This window comes from Erithacus rubecula (genome assembly GCF_903797595.1).
Source record: "Erithacus rubecula genome assembly, chromosome: 3".
Taxonomy (NCBI): domain Eukaryota; kingdom Metazoa; phylum Chordata; class Aves; order Passeriformes; family Muscicapidae; genus Erithacus; species Erithacus rubecula.
In genome coordinates, this window is record NC_136689.1 from 56,527,017 (window position 1) to 56,550,254 (window position 23,238).

Genomic DNA, 23,238 nt, shown 5'->3' on the forward strand with positions numbered 1-23,238 from the left:
AAGGGCCGGGGGGAAGGAAGCAGCACAGCACGGGTGCGGAGGAGGAAGAAGAGGAAGAAGAGGAAGAAGAGGAAGAAGAGGAAGAAGAGGAAGACGAGCGCCCAGCTCGGCTCCCGCTGGAATGTCCGCGGCGGCCTGGCAGGGGCGGGGCTTGGCGGCGGCTCAGCCAATGGGGCGGGGCCTGGCGGGGATGCTCAGCCAATGGGGCGGGGCCTGCGGGGCGCCGCAGCCAATGGGCGCGGCGGGCGGCGGCGCGGGGTTGGCGGGAGGGGGCGCTGCCGGCGGCAGACCCGCCCGTCGCTCCGTCCGTCCGTCCGTCTGTCCGTCCGTGCGGCGGGCGGGGGTCGCGGGGCGGGGTCGGCGCGGGTTCGAGACCCGGCCATGGCGGCGGCGGCCGCTCGGTGGCCCTGGGCCCTGCTGTGCCTGGCGGCGACGCCGCTGTTGTGCCCCGCGGCGGGCGGTGAGTAGCGGCCGCGGAGGAGGCTGGGGGGGGGAGGCGGCTCCGCGGGTCCCTCTCCACAACATGGCGCAGGGGCGGCGTCGCCCGCGGGGATGCGGCGCCGCGGGACTCTGCTGTCCGGCCGCGGTCGGGCCGGGATGCGGGAGCCGGGGGACAGCGCGGACGGCGCCCCGGCAGCGGCAGCGGCGCCGTGCCGTGCCGGTCCGGGCTGGAGCCTGCCCGGCTCCCCGAGAGGGAGATCCCGCGGAGATCCCTCCCTGCGGCAGCTCCGGAGCCGGGAGAGGCGCTTCCACAGCCGCCGGATCTCCGCATCCCGCCCGGCCCGGAGCGCCGCGTCCATCCCAGGGTTCCGGGGCTCGGGATGCGTGCCTGCGCTGTCACCCTGCTGCGGGCGAATTCCCGGGACTGCGGCTCCCGGGAGTGGCTAAAACCTGACGCTGGGTTGCAGTGTCCGAACAGGGCTCCTATTCCTTGTTGTCAGTGGAAAAGTGCCGTCGAACAATGTATGGACTATTTTAAACAGTGAGGGCAAGAAGTTTGATAAAGGATAGTGGTAAAATAGCTCCCCGCGTTAAAGTTGTGTGTCTTGGCAATGAGTGCTCGCAGCCCGGAATGCCAGTCATGTCCAGGATTCCCGGATTCCATTGCTGAATGTTCAAACCAGGCTGGATGGGGCTCTAAGCAATCTGGTCTAGTGGAAGGTGTCCCTGCCCGTGAGCTACATCATCTTTAAGGTCTCTTCCAACCCAAACCAATGTAGGAATCCATGTGTCTATAACATCCTGATAGGACCAAAAAAGAGTGATGGAAAAAGAAGGCAGCGCAAGACAGATGTTGGAAAACACCTTTTAATACATGGATGACATTGTTGTCATAGGAGTGGAAAATACAAAGCATGTAATACTTTAAAGTAGTGACTGCTGTCACTAAGGTATTTATGGGCTTTTCATTGTTCTATAGTTTTGGTTTCTAGCGAGGCTTAGTTATAGGAGGGAGACAGTAAAAAGCTAATGGAGTTAAATAGGGCATACTCTGGCCCAGCTAATACTGTAAGTAATTCATGCCCAAGTTTCTTCTTTTCCTTCAGTCAAAATCTGCCTAGTAAGGTGTTGTGAAAATGACTTTTTTGTTGTTGTACCAGTGTGATACATCGTTCAGATGTAGCTCAGCAGAAATCTGTAATCATTAAATTATCCTGTGTGTGGAAGTAAAAGCTTTGAAGGACACATCTGTCTGTTTTCTAAAACACTGGTCCAAGCACAGGAAAGTGAGGATGAAAATGGTTATTAAGGCACTGTTCAATTCATTTTATATTTCCCAAGCTTAACCATGAATGAACAAAATATTTGAATGGTAGGGGGTCAAAGCACAGCAGAGTATAATGCTAAAAATGCTGCCTGAAGCTTTGATGTGTTCATATCTGTATTTGCTCTATGACTTCCATCCAGTCAGGCAAATCCAGCCTTAATCATCCATCACTAGTGAAACAATTTACGGTTTTGTTCCAAGGGTTTTAGAACACAGAGTTCAATGAGCAGCTATGTGAAAAGAGGCCCTTGGTCTGGTTTCCCTCACCACCTGTTCCTGACTGATTCTTGCACTTTTCAGATTCCCTGAGATGATTCAATTTATAAAGGCACATTTTCTCTAGAGAGATTTTTGTCGGGTTTTTCATTTACTTTTTCATATTTATTCCTTTTTTTTTTAAGTTTCCTTTGAGTTAAGTAGCAGAAATGTGACTGGAGGCAGAAGGGGAGTGAGATCTCATTTTGGTGACATTGAGTGTTCAGTGGTAACTGTGAGACTTCTTGTAAGGATCTTCATAATTTTCAGAACAAAACTTTCTCTTGTTCATTTTTTTGCCTTTTGAGAAGGAGAGTTTCCCACAGTCATCTGTGGGCCAGAAAATTGTCCTGATAAAACATCAAATGTGTATTTGTGTTCAGAAGTGATGGCTAAGTGTTTCAAAGCTTTTAAATATCTTTTTCCCTCTCCCTGCTTTCCCATAGGCTTGTCTTGTTGTTACCATGCAAAAGACAATTTAATGTGCCGTGATGTCTGTGAACAGGTAAGCTTGTTTTGAATTTAACTCCATTTGAGTTAAAACTGTGCCTTCAGACAATGAGGTAGCAACATTAAGTTTGTAAGTTAAAGCCTCTGTCTGGAGGCTCTGTGTGAATTGTGAGATGTAATGAAATGAGAACTTAGAGGTTTTAAAACCATAGCCCTCTTTCCTTTTGTAGTGGGAAATGGGTTCTGCTGAAGTTGAGGAGAAATAGAAATACCAACCAGAGGCCACAGTTTGGTCAAGAAAAGAAAAGCACATTGGGAAATGAGAGGGGTGAAGGTATTTCACAGAATTTATTAATCTTATGTGTTTCTAAGTTCTGGGGAGTTGAAACTGAAGAACAAGATGCTGGTATTATTCTTTTGTCCTTCCAGTTCTTGTTTGTTCACTAAGCATCTCATGATATATGGCTCTGGGAATGCAGCAAAAATCTGCTCACTTACTCTATTCATAAGTTTGTTTGTTCTAAATTCAAGCTTGGAAAGTATTTTTTCATAACTTACATTTAGATTTGTACCTGGGGTTAGTCATTTATACAGCTTTGTGTGTGTAGTTACATTTATTTATCTACGTAAGAATTTTACATCAATAAAACTTACATAGATGTAGACACAATTTTTATATTAAAGTTGTGTTCTTAGATCATACCTGCCCTCTCTTCTTGTTCTCATTGCTCACTTTGGGGCTGTTTGAGCAATATAGCTGGTTAGGATTAAGTTTATATTTATCTCTGATTGTACTAACAAAACTTTCATTTTAAATTGCTCTTTAAATTGCCTGGTGTATCTTGAGAATATAACCAAATCTTCTTTCAGCTTTCATATTGTTAGGCCAAACAAGGAAAATCTTGCAGTCTTTTTGCATAAGATATTCTCTCAATTCCTATAATTCTTGCAGCCCTTCCAGCATAAGTTTATCTCTTTGAATACAGATAAGCAAAAATATACATGGCATAATTAAAAAAGTATGGCACTCTGTCTTAAATACTGTGTTTGAACCTGGATGTAAGTGAAAGATATCCATTCCTATATAAAAAAATGTTGAATTTAGTAGCTACATTGATATGGCATTTGGAATCATCTCTCCATTTCTTTCTTGTGTTTCATTGGTTTGAAGTTTCCAGCTTATGTGAATTCCTGTTGGCTCGTCATGAAAGGCCTCCAGCTTTTTACTGTCAAATTCCATCCCAATTCTGCTGCACTGGTTCTAATTATTACATAGTTTTCTGTGGGTTTTGTAAGATACTCTGATCTGGCCTCATCTGGATGATCTCAGATAATCAGCATATCCAGAACCTTAGTGGTGGAACGAGTCAGAAGCAGGACTGGTGCCCCTCAAAGTGTTCTATGAGGAGCTGCCTTGGCTACCCCACATCAGGCTGGTGGCATCATTTGCTGTGTGATCCTGTGACACAGTCCAGCAGGCTGGCTGAAGGAGCTGTCTGCTGTTGTTTTACTGGTTTTCATCTTCTGTAACATAACTGTTTGTGCAGCTGACAGGAGGAAGAAGTTTACTGGCCTGTCTTTGGATGTGCACTTGCAGATTAGATTTGGGGCCTTGGAGCAGATGAGGAGGAGCGAGGTTCAGCTACTGTGAGACCTTTGAAAAAAAGAATGTGGATTGCAGATTTGTTTGTCAGCTGACATGATTCAAACACCTAATTATTTTGCATTCTTAATAAGTTTGAGTCCACTCTTAGCTTTACTATCATCTCTTTTTCATGATTATTTGATTTAGTGTATCAGATACAGTAACAAGGAATAAACAGGCTTCTCTTTCTTTAATTGACTATTTTTTTTCCCTGAATTTATTTCTGAGAAGTTTCACAGTGATAAGTTTCCTGGTAGCATTCATCTGTATACCATTCCAGAGGATTCTATCCATATCCTCCTTCAAGAATAAAGACAGTCCACCCCTGCTCCCAAGAAAACACCTTAATGTTCCAAGAATAAGATTCAGATAAACAGAGAAGTCATGAACAAACTTTGGTGCAGAAAAGATATGGTATAGAGAGTGTAGAAGCAAGGAGATGTTTTACAAAAGGAATTTAGACCTTTTGCCAAGGCTGGTAAGGTTATATAGGGAAAGAGAAAGCTCAGCTGGAATTGAGACTTGCAGAGATGTCAAGGGCAGCAAGACATTTTATGGCAATGGTTAAAGGCTTAAGAAGGAAAAATATTCAGCTGTTGCTGAGGGCAGCGTGTGATTTAGTGTCAGTAAATCATTCCTGGGCTGATAAAAATCTGGTTTGATGATAACACTGGATTTCTGGATGAGGGGAAAGGCGTAGATATCATTTGTGTTGTCTGTAGCAGTTTTTAAACATTAATTCCCTCTATGTATTTATATCCATTTTAGGATCTCATGGGTTTGAGGAATGGACAATTAGATGAGTAAAAAACTGGTTGTAAAATCAGGCTCAGAGCTAGTGATTAGTGGGTCCTACTTTGCCTCCAGACGAATAAGAAGTGGAATACCAAAGGTGTCTGCCCTGGGCCCTGTCCTGTTTAACATCTTTGTTGACCATCTGGACAAGGAGACTCTCATTGAGTTTTCAGGCCATATGAAGCTGAAAGGAAGTGTTGATAATGTTAATGGCAGGGCTGCCATCCACAGGGATCTGGGCAGATGGAAAGAATAAGCAGGTGGACACCATGGTCTGGTCTCGTAGTTGACCCTTCTTTGAGCACAAGGTTGAAATAAATGATCTTCTGAGATCCCTTCCAACCTGAATTATTTTACTATTCTATGACCTCAGAAGAGTCAAAATACTAATGCAGTTTTTTTTTCTGCTCTCATTTCTGAAACAAGTGCTGTTGTTCTCTTGATTTTTTCATGTTAGAATAGAACTGATAGTTTATTGTGTTAGAGTAGAACAAATTTAAAATAGGTCTGTAATATACTTTTCCTTCTGAAATTCATCTGTTTCAGTTATATCACTTCAGTTTCATAGCACACATTAATACGTCTGTTTCCATTCCTCTTGTTGACCAGTTTCTTGTTTTAATTTCTAACTAAAACTTAATTAGACTGCTAAAGGAACAATATCCTCAACATCCTCAGTTGTATTCCATCCAGTCTAGCGAGCTCCTGGTGTTCAGCTTGCCTGTGGATACTGAGCATTCCCCTCTGAGTTTTGATTGTCTGTTAAACAAGTCTCCCTTTTGTTCTACCTTGTTCCACAGAAATTACTTGTTTCAGGATTTTTTGAAGTTTAATTGCTTAAGGTCATGTAACATGTAGCAGAAGGTTAATTAAGAAAACAGAGTTGTATAATATTTTGATATGTGCCGCAGAAATCCTCTTGTTAACATTACCCTTCCACATTCAGTATAAACTTTTTGATTGAAATGTTTGAGGAAGAAATTCTCATTCCCTTCTAAACAGAAAAAATTACTTCTCTATAAAAAGTGAACCATATTTGTAAAACTATGCATTGAAGGAAATCTTAAATTTTGTTTCTGTTCATACTGTAAGGCAAAGGTATCAAAGAGTAGATATTAGAAAAACTAAAAACAGTTAAATCAATTGCAAAAATATTTTATGTGCCATTACATTCTCTCTCTTTAAAGGTGTGTTTTGTTTCTAACAGATTTTGTCTTCTAAGAGTGACTCCCGTTTGAAGCACTTACTGCAGCGAGCACCTGAGTATTGTCCAGAATCAATGGTAAGGCTTGCTAGAAAATGAGATTTGAACCTCAAAGTAAGATTTTGTTTTGTTATGTTTTTTCTAAAGCCATCATAAATTATGTTACTTGCAATAAGGTGGCATATATAAGCTATAAAATGCAGTGAAATTCTTATCTATGTTGTAAAAGTTTGTGCTGTGTGATTGTCACTTGAATGTTAACGATAGTGACTTAAATTGTATCATATGTTTCCACATCTGTATGGCACGAAGCCATGAGGTCTTGGGCTAAGAAAAGAAGGCTCTGGTAACTGCACCAAATTGTTTCTGGCCTTATCTGAGAAACTGAAGTAATGCTTTTATTGGATAAGTAAGATTATGGTTTCCTGAAAGTTCTGTAGTGTCACTAAAGTTCTTCAGTTTGACCAAACAAAAGAGTGTAATCTCCTCCCTCTTGTAAGCATGATCTAATCAGGGAATAGATAAGTATGGACATTCAGATTGTAAATTTTAGAGTCTTATCTCTTGGCACCCTTTTGCAGTCAGAAAAGCTTGATTGCTTCTGGTAATTTCCATTACTTCTGAACAGTATCAATACTGTTTGCAGCAAGCCTGAACAGGTGCTCAGCTGAAGTGGGCAATGAGTGGGAGTAGTAAATCTGGGAATAATATTTAATAAGCAACTTCACAAAATTATGTTTGCTTATCGATCCTTTCCTTCTGTGTGTCTAAGTTCCTTCAGTTTTTTGTTTCTGTGGGTCAATAACTCTAAGGTCTCAGAAGGTTATAGACAGCTCCTGGTAAAACCTGGCATAAAAACCTATCAAAGTGATGAATAGCTTTTGGTTTGGTACTGGTTTTCTTTATTTTTCATTCCTTGATGAGTAGAATCTTATCTGTATAGCCGAGAAGTGCTTCTGATAAGACAGGATTGGAGATTATCTGAAAGGGGAGAAATGACTTATTATTTATAAAGATAGTAACTGGGAGTGATTTTTATAACTCTCAATTGCTATCTTTATAAATGATAAGTCAGCTGCCCAGTGTGGATCTTAAATGAATATCACTGAACTACTAATATCTAGATACATAAAATAGTTAACCATTCAAATCAACACCATATTTACTGTTCTCAGGTATCTCTTGTCTTCTTGGACAGGTGTTCTGATGCCATTTTACAGATGAGCAGATAGGTTGAATTTAATCAGATGGTCAATGTGCTTGAGCACTGGTTACAGACATTGTGTTGTGTGTAAACCTTCAAGTAATATCGTAGAAAGGATATTGCCTGGTATTAATTTAAAAAGTAACTGTTAACACAAGAGGTGTTGGGGTTTTTTTGTTTTGGTTTTGGTTTGGTTTGGTTTTTTTTTTTAGAATCATAGGTGCATTTAGGTTGGAAAAGACCCTAAAGATCATTAAATACAACCATTTACATCCTCATGAAATAAAGAATGTCAATTGAATCAAAGGAATGGAACCTGTAGAAGTAGCAGCTCTTTACCATCTTTTTTGGCTCTTGCCTAAGTGGAATACTTCTGTAGATACAGAGAACACTGTTAGATCATTAAATGCAGATCCATTGCAAATTTGGAAAGTCATTGATTCCTGTGATGATAGATGTGTCATTGTGTGACAGTATGGGTTGCTGTGTCAGTGTGATTGAAACCCTTTTTAAATTTTTTTTATGTGTGTTTAGGGTATTTTTAAGCTGGTGGGAAGGAAATCTAGGGCAATAAGCTTCTCCACAGGTCTTAGTCCTAGACAAATCTTGTCTAAGTTGCAGTTTAGTTCTGTGAATACTGATGGAGAGAGTTGACTAGCTTGTGTATTCCAGGTAACTGCATTAGGTTCTGCATCTGCAAGAATGCTGCTATTGATTCCATAGTCTGTGCATAGCAGCCCACTCATTGAAGGGAATAGTACTCAGCTTCTATCAAAGCACTTCTTTAAAAGATGTTTAAACATAGGAATTCTTCCAGTCAGTTATTTAAAACCCAGTGAAAAATTGCTGAAATTGCTGGTTTGAGTCTGCCAGACACTCTTGTTCTGTAGACTTGCTTTTTCTTAACTGTATTTTTACTTTTCAGAGAGAAGTGTGGGGTTGTATAAATTCTTCTTTGCCAGGTAAGAAATACCAGTTGGCTATTGAATCATGTTGCTTTTTCACCCTCTGTGTGTTTTGATGTTGTGTCTGCCACCTGCACCCATAGATTTCATGATAATTTAACTCCCATTATGCATCTAATATAAACTGTGTGGTGTTTAGTTTTCTCTAGTATATAATGAGCTAGCTGTGCATTTTATTAATAGTTTTGTTTTCCTAGTTAAAAAGTATTTAATATGCTTGTATAATTAAACATGTTCTTCTGCGACAAATCCAGGAAATACCAGCATTTCTTTCTTTTCAAGATTTTTTGGGTTTTTTTGCTTTGTTACACCTTAGTCTGATCTACAGAATGGTTGATAATTACAACTTTAGATGCAGCATGATTTGAACAAAAACTGAGTAATACAGGGAGATAATAAGAATTAAGCAAACAATTTAAGTGCAGGGGCTCAGATGATGAACCAAACTGCTTGGTACAGGTGGATTTAGAAAGTGTGGCAGGTTGAAGCTGGCCAAACACCAGTGCACCCACGAGCAATCATTTATTCATTTTCCTCTGCTATAGTTAAGCAAACTCATGGGGTGAGATAATGATTAGGAGAAAACACTTTATAAGGGCAAAGCAGGCTCAAAACTTTAAAAGGTATAAAGAAAAAAAATATTAACAGAATTAATAGAGGATAATGAGAACTAAAATAAACCTTTAGAACACCTTTCCCCTCCTCACTGCTGCATTTTTTTCTTCCCAGCAACAGCACAGGGAGACAAAACATGGGATTTTTAGTCAGTTTGTCACTTTTTAAGTTTTCTTCAGTTCACTTAGGGAGAAGAATCTCTTTTGCTATGCCATGGGGTCTTTCCTATGGGAAACAGTTCTCTGTGAACTTTTTCAGCATGGTTTTAATTTTAACAGCTAACAGTCTGCCCGGAACCTGCTTGCAGTGTGCAGTCCCTCCCACAGCTTGCAGTCTTCCCACAACTGCTTTTTTGTGGCCCATTTAGCTTATTGGGTGCAGTTTTTAAGGATGAGCTGTTCTGGAGTATAAAAGCAAGGGTCCTCTTCCTCTATCTCTGAAAGGGTTCTCTCTCTCTGTTCAAGCCTCTCACCCATTCACAGCTTTTCAGTATCTGCATGCTCCAGCACAAGTGCCTTTTTCTCATGGGCTGTGGGTGAATGCTGCATGCCCCCATGAACTTCATGATTACAGGAAACAGACTGTTGTATTATAGAGGGCTATGTTGCATTATAATCCTCACCATGGCTTGCAGAAGAATCTCAGCTCCCAGCCTTGGAGCACTTCCTCCTCCCACCTCCTTTGCATCGTCCTTAGTGTCACCATGTTGTTCTCCTCATGTGTCCTCACTGTCTCCTTTTCTCTGACTCAGGAGAAGATTGGTGTCTGTAGGTTCATTTGTTCCCAGGTTCTATCAGTTGAAACAGTTTTTATGGAGCTCATCCGTGCTGAAAGGTTGATTTTGTCCAAGCTTTGCAGTGGGGACTTGCTTGCCATGCTTGTTACTGCTGTCACATGGTCCAGGCTGCATAGGTGCCAGGATTATCTTTAGCAGGATCTTGGCACTGCTGGCCACCCCTCCAAGGGCAGAAAGAGAGCTCTCCATGGTTTCCTCTTTCTTAAATGTGTTATCATATTTCCTCACTCCTTACTCTTTACCTCTTCACCAAAAGTCAATTAATGCAAAACCAGCATAGAAAGTTAAAGCATAAATCACAATATAGTGCTCTAATGTTAAAAGGAGAGTTCAAGAATAGATGAAATCAGTCTTAACAAGTTCATTGTACCATGTGTAATTTCGAAAAGTTTGAAATTAAAAAATTAAAATGCTTTGAAATTAAGATGCTATTGTTGGAAAAGTGGGAGTGAGGAAAGAGGAGACTGTGACAGTTTTACAGCATCAGCTCAGACTCCCCTTCTCCATCCTGTCCCCCAACCAGGCCTCCAAGGCAAACTGATGATTCCAGTGCTCGTAAACAGACTTTCTGCCTTATTGGTTAGAAACCTGTGTGCAGTTACCCAGCCTCCATCCTATTGGAGTCACAGGGACACAGCTGGAAGGCTCCCACAGCAGGTGTGCAGGCAGTCTCCTTGGAAGAATCCCATGCCCTGGAGAAAAGGAGGGTCCAAGAGAGCTGCTTGACTTTCAAGGATCACCTTATCCAAGCTCCACTTAATGGGTGGGTTAGAAAAGCCAGAGCCTGTCAGGAGTTGATTCTGGTGAATTGTGTGATGGGCAGCCAGAAAGCTTCTTGGATTACATCAGTAGAAAAAGAAGACTGGTGAAAATGAGAGTCTGCTGCTGAATGAGGCAGGAAACCTGGTGACAAATGGCACTAAATAGTCTGTGGTCTTCTTTGCCTCAGTCTTTACTGGTAAAATGAACCTGCTGGAATGGCAGATCCCTGAGATCAGTCATAAAGTCCAAAGCAAGGAAGACTTGTGCTTGATGGAGGAGGATAGGGTTAGGTATTGAGAGGGGATGCTGAGGACTGTGAAGAAGAGAAGAAAGCAAGTTCACTCCTGCCTGTAGAAAGGGCAGGGAGGATCTGAGGAACTCTAGCCAAAAAAATGGCCAAATTGCTGTGCCAGAAGGTTTGATCAGCATCACAGAGTGCAGCTGTAGGCCAGTATCCCAAGGGTTGATGCTGGCTCTAGTACTATTTAACATCTTTGTTAATGATGGGTTAAGAGTTCACCCTCAGTCTGTTTGGCAATGATGCAAAAGTGAAAGGAGAGGTTGCAAGAGCAGATGGTTGTGCTGCCATTCACAGGGATGTTGGTTGACCAAAGGAATAGGCAGACAGGAACTTGATGAAATTCCAGAGAAGGAAATGCAAAGTCCTGCACCTGGCAAAGGCTCTTTGCTCCATAGCACACAGGAGGCTGGCCAGCTGGAAAGCAGCTTGGTAGAAACATACCTGGGAATCCTGGTGGCCAGCAAGTGGAACATGATCCAGCATTGTGCCCTTGTAACAAAGACCAACAGTATCCAAACTGCATCAGTGGAAATGTTGCCAGCAGATGAAGGGAGCTGATCCTTCCCCTCTGCTCAGCATTGGTGAGACCACAGCAGGGATCCTGTGTCCAGTTCTGAGCATTTTGGACAAGAAGACTATGAACACTCTGGAGCAAGTTCAGCAAAGAGCCACTAAAATGTGATTAAGGAGCTGGAACATATATGAGGGCAGGCTGAGAGTTTGTGTTAGGTAACTGGATGATTTCTTATGGCTCAGGAATCTGTATTGTATTGATAAATTTGATGAATTATTATAACTATGAGCTGCAGTCAATTAATTGTGCACTGAAAGGTATATTTTCATTTAGAATGCACACAACTGCATTGATGACAAAACTAATTTACGAGTATTAAGATTGAAGTTCAATGACTCTTGAGACTGTGACATCCATTTATTCAGAAGCTTGTCTGCTGGCTGGATATAACCTGGAGAGAGGGCCACTTGCCAAGAGAACATTAACAACAGCTGAAAATTATCAGCCTTCTTAATTTGGCGTGTTTGTGTAGCTTGCTTCATTCTTTTATCACCGTTTAGTTTAGTTCCAGTATGTCTGAGACCACAGGCCCTGTATTGCACAAAATATGGATGCCTGATTACTCAGTGGTGACACTGCCCCTGAAGCTGTCCAGCTGTATTTACCACGTGTTTCTCCTGGTTACAGCTAATTATTGCAGCATAGATTTCTGGAAATCTTTTTTTCATATTGCACGTGATGTGTCTTTGTTTTTTACATCGCTTATGTCTTACATTATCAATCCTACTAATAAATGTTCTACCAAACATTACTGTTCTGATTGAAAGGAATCCCCACATAGGAATTTATGCAGAAATGGCAGATGTGTTATTTTATGCCTAAAACAGAGCATAGTGAGTGGTTGATTTGGCAATTAACTGTATATATGTAGTGAAACCTAAATTCCAGATTCTTGAAAACTGATTGCAAACAACTAATGTGTGCACACCAGTGATCTCTTTGACACTGTCAAAAAGATGTTCAACCTCTGAAAAACTATTTCTGCACCCCTGTGTGAGCTGTACTTGCAGTTGTTTGTGACCTTCACAGCTGCTTTGAGGCAGTGTGGTGTTGGAAAGCTGAGGCAATACTCTGAATAGTAGGTGTCCAGAGTATTGTGAGGGTCTCTGGAAAGTCTCTCTCTATGGATCTTGTGCCTGCAGTGCCTGCACACTGAGGGTCTGAACCATTCAGATGGTCACACTGACAGAATACAGGCTGCAGCCACAAGCTGCTGAGCACCTTTGCCCCTCTCTTCACCCACTGAGCAATGCTGCTACCTTATTTCTGTCAAACATTAAGCTTTTCATTTGTGTTTTAATTTCCACTGGGACTGTGTTAATTTCACTTTGTGAAGATTTTGCTCCTCCTTTATAATTTGCCATTAGTGCATTTTCTTAATTTACTCTTTGGAATGTCATGAAAGACAGATGCTGGTGGGACTTTCTATGCCACCTGTGTTTGTAAAGCTGACCAAGTGTGTTTTAAAGGCAATTTTCTTCATGACAAATACCAGTTGGCCATTGTTTTCCATTGGTTGCAATTATTTTTTATTACTTTTCTCCAACACTTTTTTTCCTAAGCATTTTCTTAGCATTTAAATTTAAGATCTCATACCTAGCTTTTCACTTCTCTTTTTTAAAGCTGAACATCCCATATGGCTCTTCTAAATAGGCATTTCCACTAGACTTATGTGCATTTTTTAAAATTAAGTTGTTGATTCTTCTGTTTTCTGCTTTTTATTTCTGCATAAAGAATATAACTAATGTATGTAATGAAGTACTGCTGTATTTTTTAAATATTCGTAACAAAAATGAGTCATTCATTTGAGTTAAATAATTCTACCTCCTGTCCTAAGAAAAAGATTGTAACAAGTTTGTAACAAGTTTGTAACAAGTTTGTCACAGCTGCTGGGCAGCTGCATAGATCAAACCTTCCCTTTATTTCTGTCTTTAAAGTTACATGAGAAATAGATACAGGAATGCATTCTTTTATTTTATTTCTGGTGTTTGGAAAACATTAGAAAATCTGTGTTTATTAATAAATTAGGGGCATGAAACAACTTATAGCAGCAATTTGCTTCTTACCATATTTCTATGTAACTTTATGGTAAGAAATGAGGATAATGCAAACAGTGAAATAAATGGATTAAGAGAGACAGGGAGATAGGAAACTTCAATTGGAGATAGTTCTGGCTATGAAACCACATTGCTGGGGAGATAAATGACAGAGGAAGTGTTGTGGATTAACCCCAGTAGGCTGCTAATTACCACACAGTGTTTGCTCATTCTTCCATCAGTGGGAGAGGGGAGAAGCAGAGGGCAACAGTGAGAAAACCCATGAGCTGGGATAAAGACAGTTTGTAATTTAAGAATGGAAGTAAAAACAAGAAAGAAAGGAGGAAAAAAACCCAAACCCAAGAAAAACAAGTGATGCAAAAGAAAAGAATTGCTTACCACCAACCAACTGATGCCCAGCTGGTCCCCAAGCAAGGGCAGCCCCTGCAATCCTCAATTCCCCTGGCTGGCTCATTTATGGCTGAGCATGGTGCCATGGGGTAAGGAATGTCTGCTGGGCTCAGTGTCCTGGCTGTGTCCCCACCCCACCTCTTGTGCACTGCCAGCCTGCTTGTGAGTCCTTGTGGAAAAGGCCTGAATGCTGCCTGTGCTTGCAGTAACTAAAACATACTGGAGTTACCAACACTGTTTTAATCAGAAGTTCAAAACACGGCCCATGACAGCTCAGCTGAAGAAATTAACTCCATCCAGACCAAAAACACTGCAGAAAATTTGGACAAAGAACATGGAACAATTTCTACATTGGCAAAGTTGATAGAGAAATGTGCTGTTGAAACAAAAAACAGGATGTATCTGGTAGAGATGGTGTTCTCAGTTTTAATGAGATTTTTTTGCTGATGTTTTTTGTTGTCTTGTATTTCAGATTAGATAGATTATCAAAATCTAATATTTCTATTGAGCATATAAAGCATTTTACATAAAGCAGTATGTGGAAGGTACTTTATTAATTGCTAGTTTCAGCATTTGTGAAAACAGACCGGTGTTTTTTGCTTGAAGTTGGTTTGGAATTCCCATAACAATGTAATCTGTGCATAGACTTCTAGAATGAGTAAGGATTATCGAATGTGAAGAGCAGAGGAAGGGGGAGATGGCGTGCTAGTTCTCTCTGTGCTGTGGTTAAGGTGTGTCCTGTTGTTTCCCAAGGAGTTCTGAAGAAGTCTGACGGGTGGGTTGGGTTGGGCTGCTGTGAGCTGGCCATCGCTGTGGAGTGTCGGCAGGCGTGCAAGCAGGTAAGCCTTTCACCCTGCTGGCTCAACCACACTCATTCTGCTCCATCTGGGGTTATGCTAAACTTAACTTTGCCCTTTTTGTCACAGTCTGTATGTAAAAGTTGTGTTAAAAGTCATGTTGAGTGAAAGGTAATGTGGGTGATCCTCAGCTCTTTTTTTTGTAATGTCGTGTTTAGTGATACCACATTGTGGTTACAGCCCCAGATTTTTGTGCCTCTTCAAAGAGGCTTTTGTTCATCAGATGGAAGAAAGGGTTTTTTTTTGGTGTTAATAGAGCTGATGTTTTTGTCAAGTAAGTTTTAAGCATAATTCATAAATTTAGCAATGAACTTCTTATTAAAAATCTGTGAAGCATTTAGTGATTTTTTTTTCCCCCTAAATATGTGTTTATGGCTTTAAAAACATCTTCAAAGTCTAGGAACATATCATTCATTTGTGGAGCACAGATGTATTTAATATTCACATTTGTGAATGCTACCTGTGTAGTCTTAATCTTGACCAAGCAGCCTGCTGCAAACTGCTCTCATAACAAAAAAAAAAAATTTTACTTTCACCCAAAAGCACAGAGTTTAAAAACTATGTGACAAGAGATGAGCAGTGAGTACAGAGTAGTGTGGGAGAGAGATGAGGAGTGAGTAAACAAACTGGGTACTTTTGATCTTCAGAAAATAAGATGTGTGTTAATTCTCAAATCCATTTTTAGCCATGTTTTCAAATATTTCCTAATGCTTAAGTGCATTCCAGGCCTGATAAAAAGATTTCTGTTTATTGCAGTCTTACTAAATTCTATGAATTTAATCTTATGACTGTTACATCATTTATCATTATTCTCTAAATCAGATGTTGTATTTTTTGATTGCAGACTGTTGTTTCAAAATTTTAGCTATATTTTGAACTTCAGCAGACTTTGATTAAAACATTTACTATTTTTTTTCCATTTATACTAAAATCTAAATACCTGCCAAATATTAGGGATAATCGGAAATATTTGGATTTTAATTTTGATCCTTGAAGCTTGAGGGGATTTTGAAATCACTTTGAAGGCAATGATATAATAGGTCTGAGGTCAGGCTTTACCCAAGTGTTTTAAATTACTGGAGTGGGAAGTAATGTTAGTAGTTATTATAGTTTTGAATATCTGTCATATGAAAACAGGAGCACGAAATTTTGTATAGAGCAAAGGGATCTGCAGTGTGAAGGGAGAATTTCTGCAACTCTGTTTCACAGCTGAGGAAGGAACCATAGAATGGAAAGGGACACACAAGTGATAAATTAGCAGGGAAAATAGGGAGATGTTTATGGTCAAGCTCTTCCATTTCTTAAATGCTTCCTGTATTCTGCAATATGGCAGAACCTTTCACAGAACCAAAGGTGCTTTGTGTGCCTCCACTATCAACTAACCTGGTGCAGAAATATGAGGGTTTGGGCTTTCCTTAAATGTCATATTAACAGTCATGGCATCTTCTTTTTCATCTTAAAGCTTTACATGGATTCTTTAGGTTCTTAAGGAAAAATTTGAATAAATCATTAATCCATTGTTATTGCAGTTAATTTAAAAGTAGAACTGTCTTTATTTTGCAACATGATTTTATTATTTTCTACTACAAATGGAGAAATGTATCTGTCTTTCAGGCATCTGCAAAAAATGATGTTTTAAAGGTCTGCAGGAAGGAATACGAGGTATGTTTTTATGTGTCTCTGGAAAAAAAAAGTCAACTTTTATATCAATTGTTTTATAAGTCCTGTAAAAATATCCTGTAGAAGAGGGAAAGTTGAGTCTTTTTATAGCTGTATTTCTGAATGAGCTTGTTTTCATATGCATGTAATTATCTCTCTACAGTTTTTATAAAAGTATAATCATTTTCTGTAAAAAAGTTTTGGATTTTTTAGACTTGCATATGCCTTAATTTAAATGAAAAATTGCAACTTTCAAATTGAATTTCATAAAAGTTTATTTCATAGGCATTTTGCTCAAAGTCAGCATTTCATTGTGATCATTCAGTCTGTCAGAAAACTTTCAGCTTGGACAGTGAGAGTCAGTTTAAAAGTGATCTAAAGAAATAAACTCAGAAAAAAACAGCCTTAAGTATCCCATCTGAATATAAATAATTTCAAATATATAATTTTTTGTAGCATCAGTGAAACTGTTGATGCTTGCAGTTATTTTTACTGTTTTGCTAATAGAATTAATCATCAGGATATCTTCAGAAATCTGCCTTTACCTATGTTCTTTTTATCACAGTGTGTAGAACTGCAATTCTGCAAGAACTGCTTTTCTTTTGATCTTTGTCTTAATTAGAAGCCAGATTCTTTCCACCCCCTTTCATCTCATTTCCTTCTGCCATAAGTGAGGTAGTCCTGCATCAGTTCTGCTCATAATCAACACTTCAGGATATCAGACAATTTTCCATTCTTTTGATTTGGGCAGAAGTGGAGCAGCTTTCCTGGTTTGTTTTTTTTTTTTCCAGGAAGCACTGAATTACTTTTTAAAAATTTATTTTCCCTTTCATCCTTTTATCTAAACAATCTACAGAGTATTTTCCTAGACTCTTCACTGTGGAAGTTAGCATGGGTTGAAATTGCCATAGCTTGTTCTCTTAAAAATGGATTTTCATTTTAAGTAGTTCTGTCTCCTTTCATGCTGTAATATGCTATACTGTCAACATCTGCAAGCTTCTCCTCTATTATGCTGGTCTGTTTCCTTCTTTTTTTTCTGGGTTTCTGCATTGCTGTAGGAGGTTGGCCAGTATGGGTTGAAGGAGAGCGGGAGAGGAAAGGTAAGAGAATAAAGAATGACTTCAAAATGGTCACAGTCATCTTATTTACTCTCCAGTTTCTATCTGGAATTTTAAAAACTGGGCTTCTCACTCTTAATCAAGAGTGATCTTGCTGCTATTGTACAGAAAACCTTAATGCTTGCTATCTGTGCAAGACTAAAATAGGAGAGGGAGAAAAATCATAATAGAAGGAACCAGTGTTCCAATTAGGGAAGAAGGAAACAACTTTTTTTAATGAGGACTAGGTGTAGTAGATACAAACAGTGTGTCAGGGACAGAAATTAGGTATCTGATGTGCTAGATGTTCAGTTATGATAGAATTCTGAATAACAATGATTTTTCATATGTATCCAGGCTTACAGGTGCTCATGGAAAATAATACTTAAAATGCTCTTAAGATTCATTGGTTGTATAAAATTCAAGAAAGTTATGCCTAACATTGAAGATTCCAAATAAAACTTTTGGAGGGAGCCTGCAGTTTCCCATACCCTATCATTATTTTTTATTAGGAAAAAAAAAAAAATAATAAATTTTCTTGCTGCTTTGGTGCAGGAGTCCTGCTCCCTCTGTAGTCTGTGAGTAGTTTCTGTGTCATGTACTGTACTTTGCATTTAGTGGAACTGGCTGGGGAAACACTGAACTGGGGAAGGAATGGCTACTTCAAACTGGAAGAGGTGACATGAGATCAGAAATAGCATTTTAATCACATAAATACAATGTCATACATACTGTGTTTGGTTTTGCATTTAAAATTTGTACTTTGCTAAAAATCAGGATCCAATTTGGAATAATATTTAAATATTTGACATAAAAGTAAAACTAGATGAATGAAGGATGTAAAATATAATTCCCTTTTTTGTAAACACTCTCATAGCTTACCAGCCTACTTACGTAGTTTATTCACAGAAGGATTTCCCAGAGAATTTCCACAAGCTTAGAATAGTCTGAATTGTGCATAGTACACTTCTGTAATCTGTTGAGATTAGGGAAACTTTGTGAGTTACCCTTCAGCCTCCCTCTAAGTTAGTGAGGGTAAAGGAGGAGGTAAATATTCAGAGGTAAGGCATAGGGCTCAGTGCTGTGAAAAAAGCCAAACTCCATGCAGAAGGTGTCACCAAGTTTGAAGTCACTGAGTAGAGTCTCAGGTTGTGCAGTAGCAGAACCATTTCATCATTGATGTGCCAACTTTTCACAAGATTAATCAAAGATATGTTTTCTGCTGGTCATATTTTTCTGCATTGCTTTTGCTGTAAATATTTATATTTAATTTAGAGATTTTACATATTTTAGAAAGGTATTTTGTTGGAATAAGATACTTTTCATCAGTGCTTTGAAGATGGCGTGTCCTGTTGTACAATTTTTATTTTCAAGTAGCACTGCATACAGAAATTAATAAATCTGACAATACTTGCCCAGTATTTTTGTGTTATTAAAAAATATTTTATTTGCCTTCTTTTGAAGGTTTTATTCTAATAGTCCTTTTTTCCATCTTCTACTTCTTAGATACTCATTTTGTCGTCTTCATTTTTCCTCCAGTTCTGTGCACCTCAGTTCTTTTATCTTTCACTACTTCTTCCAGCTTTCTGCTATCCTGTTCATCTTCCTCTAAAAAGAAGGTAGGTAATAGTCAAAGGAAGAAGAAAAATGAAGTGGAGATGGTATGGATTGTCTGCAGGATTTTCTAATGTTCGTATTTTTAAAACTTTTGTGTAAATTGGGGGTTCATTTTTTAAAAGACCACATGGAATACATGCTTGGAGGAGCTACTTAAAATACTTCATTAATCTTAAAATCAGCTGTAAAGGCTTTATTACTGTGTTTTAGATCCCTTTGCTTTCTTCTGTGCATGGAAAGGGTAGCATTAAGTTTGCCTTAGGATGCAGCTCTTGAGTCTGTGCACTGTAAAAACTCCAGTTTTTACTTCATGTGTTCCAAATAAGACATTCAAACTTCTCTAGGTAATTGACACTGTGAGGGCTTTGCTGTAGCTGAGCACTGTTAACATCTCCCAAGCAATTGAAATGCAGCTGGAAATGTCACCACTTATTTAGCCTCTGCTCTTAAAACTACTTTTGTTGATCAGTAGTGAATACTTTTGATATCCCTGGACTGTTTAAAAGAAGCTTTGCTATCACAGATTTGAGCACTCTTTAGCCTAATTTCACTGGGGTACTTCACAGTTTTTAAACACAGAAACTTAAAATGCAGTGACTGCAGCTTTAAGTGCTTTAATGGGGATTCAGAAAAGTGTTCACTCTGCTATAGTATTGGTTGGTTTTTTTCTTCTAGGGTTGTATGATCCTGCTTTTTGCTGAGATTTTAGTGAATGCTGGCTACTAATTACCCCTGCTGAAAAATGCAGTCATCAGTTTTTAGCTCTTATCTAATTGTTTGTGTGGATTACTCCGAGACAATAGATAATAACTCAAGGAACTGTTTAGGACATTGTTTAGCTAAAGGTTCCTAAACAGTTTTAATGAACTCCAAAGGCACAGGACTGTGTGTGGCCTCTGGAAGTACTGCTTAATGAATTCAGGATGGAATCTGACCATACACTACACATTGTAGATCATGTTATTGTCATCTGCTGGTGCTTTTTGTCTCTATTCTCTGCTGTTCTAAGAAGGTTGATAGAGCACTCAATGATCTTGCCAAAATTTGAGTTCCAGTAATTTTGTACTACCTCACTGTGCAAGTGTTCTCAATTCTTTACTGGTTTACATAATAGAGGAGAATCTTGACCTTACTTGTTTATTACTGCAAGTTTTTAAAGTTTTTAACAGATGTTCAGCATCATTTGACACTTCAGCTGATTCCACTAAACCTTAGTATGCTTCTGACTTTTATCTTCTCTCAATAAATTCAAAGATTAAATGAAGTCAGGGAGAGATCAAGAGGGTTTTCTTTTCTGTGCTTAACTGCACAGAGTTAAGCATTTTACTATTGTATTTGTTAAGTGTAAGTAATAATTATAAGTTAAGATGACCTTAATTGGATAGGATGTAGATTCAATATTTGTCTTAGTTATTTTGTCCAGGACAATAGTACTGAACTTATTTTTCTCCCGAAGTGAGTAGAATATAGATGATCATTTTTAGGGAGAAAAATAATTTTTATGGGCTTTTTTGCAAAATACTCTTAATTTCTGGTGTGAAACAACGGCTTCACTGTTGCTCTTCATTCAAGACACAAGAGGCAGCCATTTAGAAAGAATGTGCTTACAATATGAAAGCATGGCTCACAATGCAGAGGACTTCTTCCTTCAGCAGAATGTTCTGCTCTGTTTGTGTTGGGGTATGTGCATTTTTGGGTTTTGAGCCGTTACCTGCAGCTGATGAGCTCCAAAAAGAGCGAAACCAGTTAGGTCCTGCAGTACTGGCTAAAACCTTCCTTCAGGGGAGTTCTGGTGAGGAAGACTGAAAAATATTCTCTGCTGCATAAACCTCAGTAGTCTTTATCAAATTCCATAACACCAGAAAGAAATCTTTGAGAGTCTTTGCTTGAAGGTGGTTGTGTTGCTGGTGTCTGCTTGCCACTTTCCACTCCTTCTGCTTGTAGTCTCACTGCCTTTAATCACCAGCCTTGGAAACACCTGGCTTTAAAAAAAAGGGAAGTCTGAAAGATGGGACTTGTGCACAAGTAAAACAAATCATTGTGTTTGTGGTTTAGAAATTTCGGTATTGCCATCTTTGTTCACCTTATTTAGTATTCAGCACAAGTTAAAAATGGAGCATCAGGCTGTGTGTGTTCACAGTATTGCCTTTGTACCATCATTTTCTCAAATCTTGATGACTTAATCATTCCTATAAAGGAGAACATACTTTTGTCCTCTTTTGGTTTTTCTTTTGGTTGTCTGGTTTGGTTTTGTTTTTCCTTACCTATATCTGTCTTTTACCTTTTGCTTTGTTTTCTGTGTCTTTCTTCACTGCCAGTTCGCTTTAAGATACAAAAGGAACCTTGAGTGGGCAAAAAAACTTCTTAAATATGAGTGCTAATTTAGTAGAGATGGACATGAGCCTTGTGTTCTGAAAAGAAGTTGCATTTAGTAATTCAAATCAGACTGACTGTTTCATGCTGTTAACAGCTTTATTTACTAACAGGTAATTAGACACTAATTTTTAATCTTTTTTTTAAGATTATCTCATATCTCTGTAGCTATACCCCTCACATGAGTGAGGGATATATACATACAGATAAAATGAAGTTACCCAAAACACAGTCAGCACCCTTTAGAATACTGTGTTCTGTGGTGGCAACAGATGCAGTTTTGTGGAATGTGGTGAGTTGCTGTAACAACTCAGTGCAGCTGAAGTTCTTCCTGTGCCTTCCTGCAACTGCCATTTTTCCACACATATTCCTTCCCCCTCCTTGCCTTACTCTCCCTCTAGCATCTGACAGGTCCTTCTAAAAGACGGTATCTAAAAAATGCTTGTTCTGTTCTAAAGTAGTATTATACCTGTTGATATCGCTGACTTAAATCCTAGGGAATGAGAAAAATGGGTTTTCATCAGGTTTAGTGAGAAATATCAGATCATGGCAAGGTGATGGTGTAAGGGCATACACAAGGCTATACAGCTGGGAACAGGGACAAGGTGGAAAAGGGATGCCAGACTATCTCTTCCTAACAGAAATGTGAGGATTATTACAGCGATTCAGCAGTCTGTGGAACTGCAGTTTCAAAATACAGAAGAAAGATTTATTATTAGGTAAGGACTTCCTGCCTGTATAAAATCAGAGTGTGAAATTGCTGTAAAAAGATAATTTTGTCTCAGCTTGAGCCCTTCTTTAGAAGAGGAATATTAGTAGATACCATAATCTTCTCAACATTATCCTTTCTTTTGTTTCCTCTGAGCAGGGCAAGTGACACTATTATCCATTAACTGCTTTAGAATCACTTTTTTGTATCATTCAGCTTCTAAATAACGTGACAATTTTGATCTGAGTTTATTGCAGCATTAGAGAGTATGATTCTAAGTATTGATTGTGCTACAGTATGGTCAAATGCTTGGTACAACCATGGCAGGCAGACTTTCCAGCAGCCTCTGCTGCCTCACTGTATTAATTAATAAAATTATAGTGTTCATTCTACCTGGCTGGTTTGTGTGCCACCTTCCAGTGCAGTGTGGCTCTGGGGAAGTCAAATTTCAGCAGCTTCTGAGGACAGTCAGTTTAGGGGCAGAGTATTGTTGTGTGTGGCAGGTCCCAAAGAAACCAGGTGGCCACATTTAAAAAGGGCCTTTCTGGTAACCTTTGCCTGGCATCCATAGTGAAGGATATATGATGCTACAAAAATGTCATGAGCCTTCAGGCAACAGTGTAAATCTGTCCTTTACAGATGTAGGGTAGTGACCCCACCTCTGTGTTTTCTCCATTAATTGTCTCGTCCCTCATCTGTCACATAGATGGATGGATTCGGTTTGTGTGTAGGAAGGAAAAAAATCTAAAGTTGATCAGATGAAAATATGCTGCTAGGATGAAGAATGTTGCTGCAAATTCATCTTAATCAAAGAGAAATAATGTAGTATCCATGCTTTTGGGAGAAAAGATCTGAAATACTGTAGGGGATATTTTTGGCCTGAAAATAGAATGTCGGAATTGCTACTTTATGAGATGTGGGGCTTTGTTTTATGTAAGGCAGATTTTTCAGTTTTTGTGTGAGGTATACCAATAGATCTTGTGACTTTATTTGTGATCACTAGAATTATAAATAGTTGCTGTTTGTGGAAAAATAACTTACACTTTTAAGTTAGATTTATGTTTGTTCTCTTAGGGTCTTTCGTTGTCACATCTGCCATGGCTTACCCAAGGTTTAAATTCATTTCTGAGTGTTAACAGAAGGAA

General features: G+C 39.2%; 1 protein-coding gene and 1 long non-coding RNA gene across 2 annotated transcripts in view; both read left to right on the forward strand.

Moving 5' to 3' along the window:
* The first annotated feature begins 267 nt into the window (after positions 1–267).
* Positions 268–23,238, forward strand: part of RECK (reversion inducing cysteine rich protein with kazal motifs) — a 42,921-nt gene continuing 19,950 nt past the window's right edge. The window contains exons 1-6 of the mRNA XM_079302019.1: positions 268–460; positions 2,470–2,528; positions 6,121–6,195; positions 8,247–8,283; positions 14,535–14,620; positions 16,253–16,300. Of these exons, the coding sequence (XP_079158145.1) occupies positions 382–460; positions 2,470–2,528; positions 6,121–6,195; positions 8,247–8,283; positions 14,535–14,620; positions 16,253–16,300 (384 nt within the window). The 5' untranslated portion in view covers positions 268–381. The remainder of the gene's footprint in view (positions 461–2,469; positions 2,529–6,120; positions 6,196–8,246; positions 8,284–14,534; positions 14,621–16,252; positions 16,301–23,238) is intronic.
* Positions 16,666–22,801, forward strand: LOC306800156. The gene is made up of 3 exons (XR_013773766.1): positions 16,666–17,397; positions 18,934–19,013; positions 21,330–22,801. It is a non-coding gene; the product is annotated as an uncharacterized lncRNA (long non-coding RNA).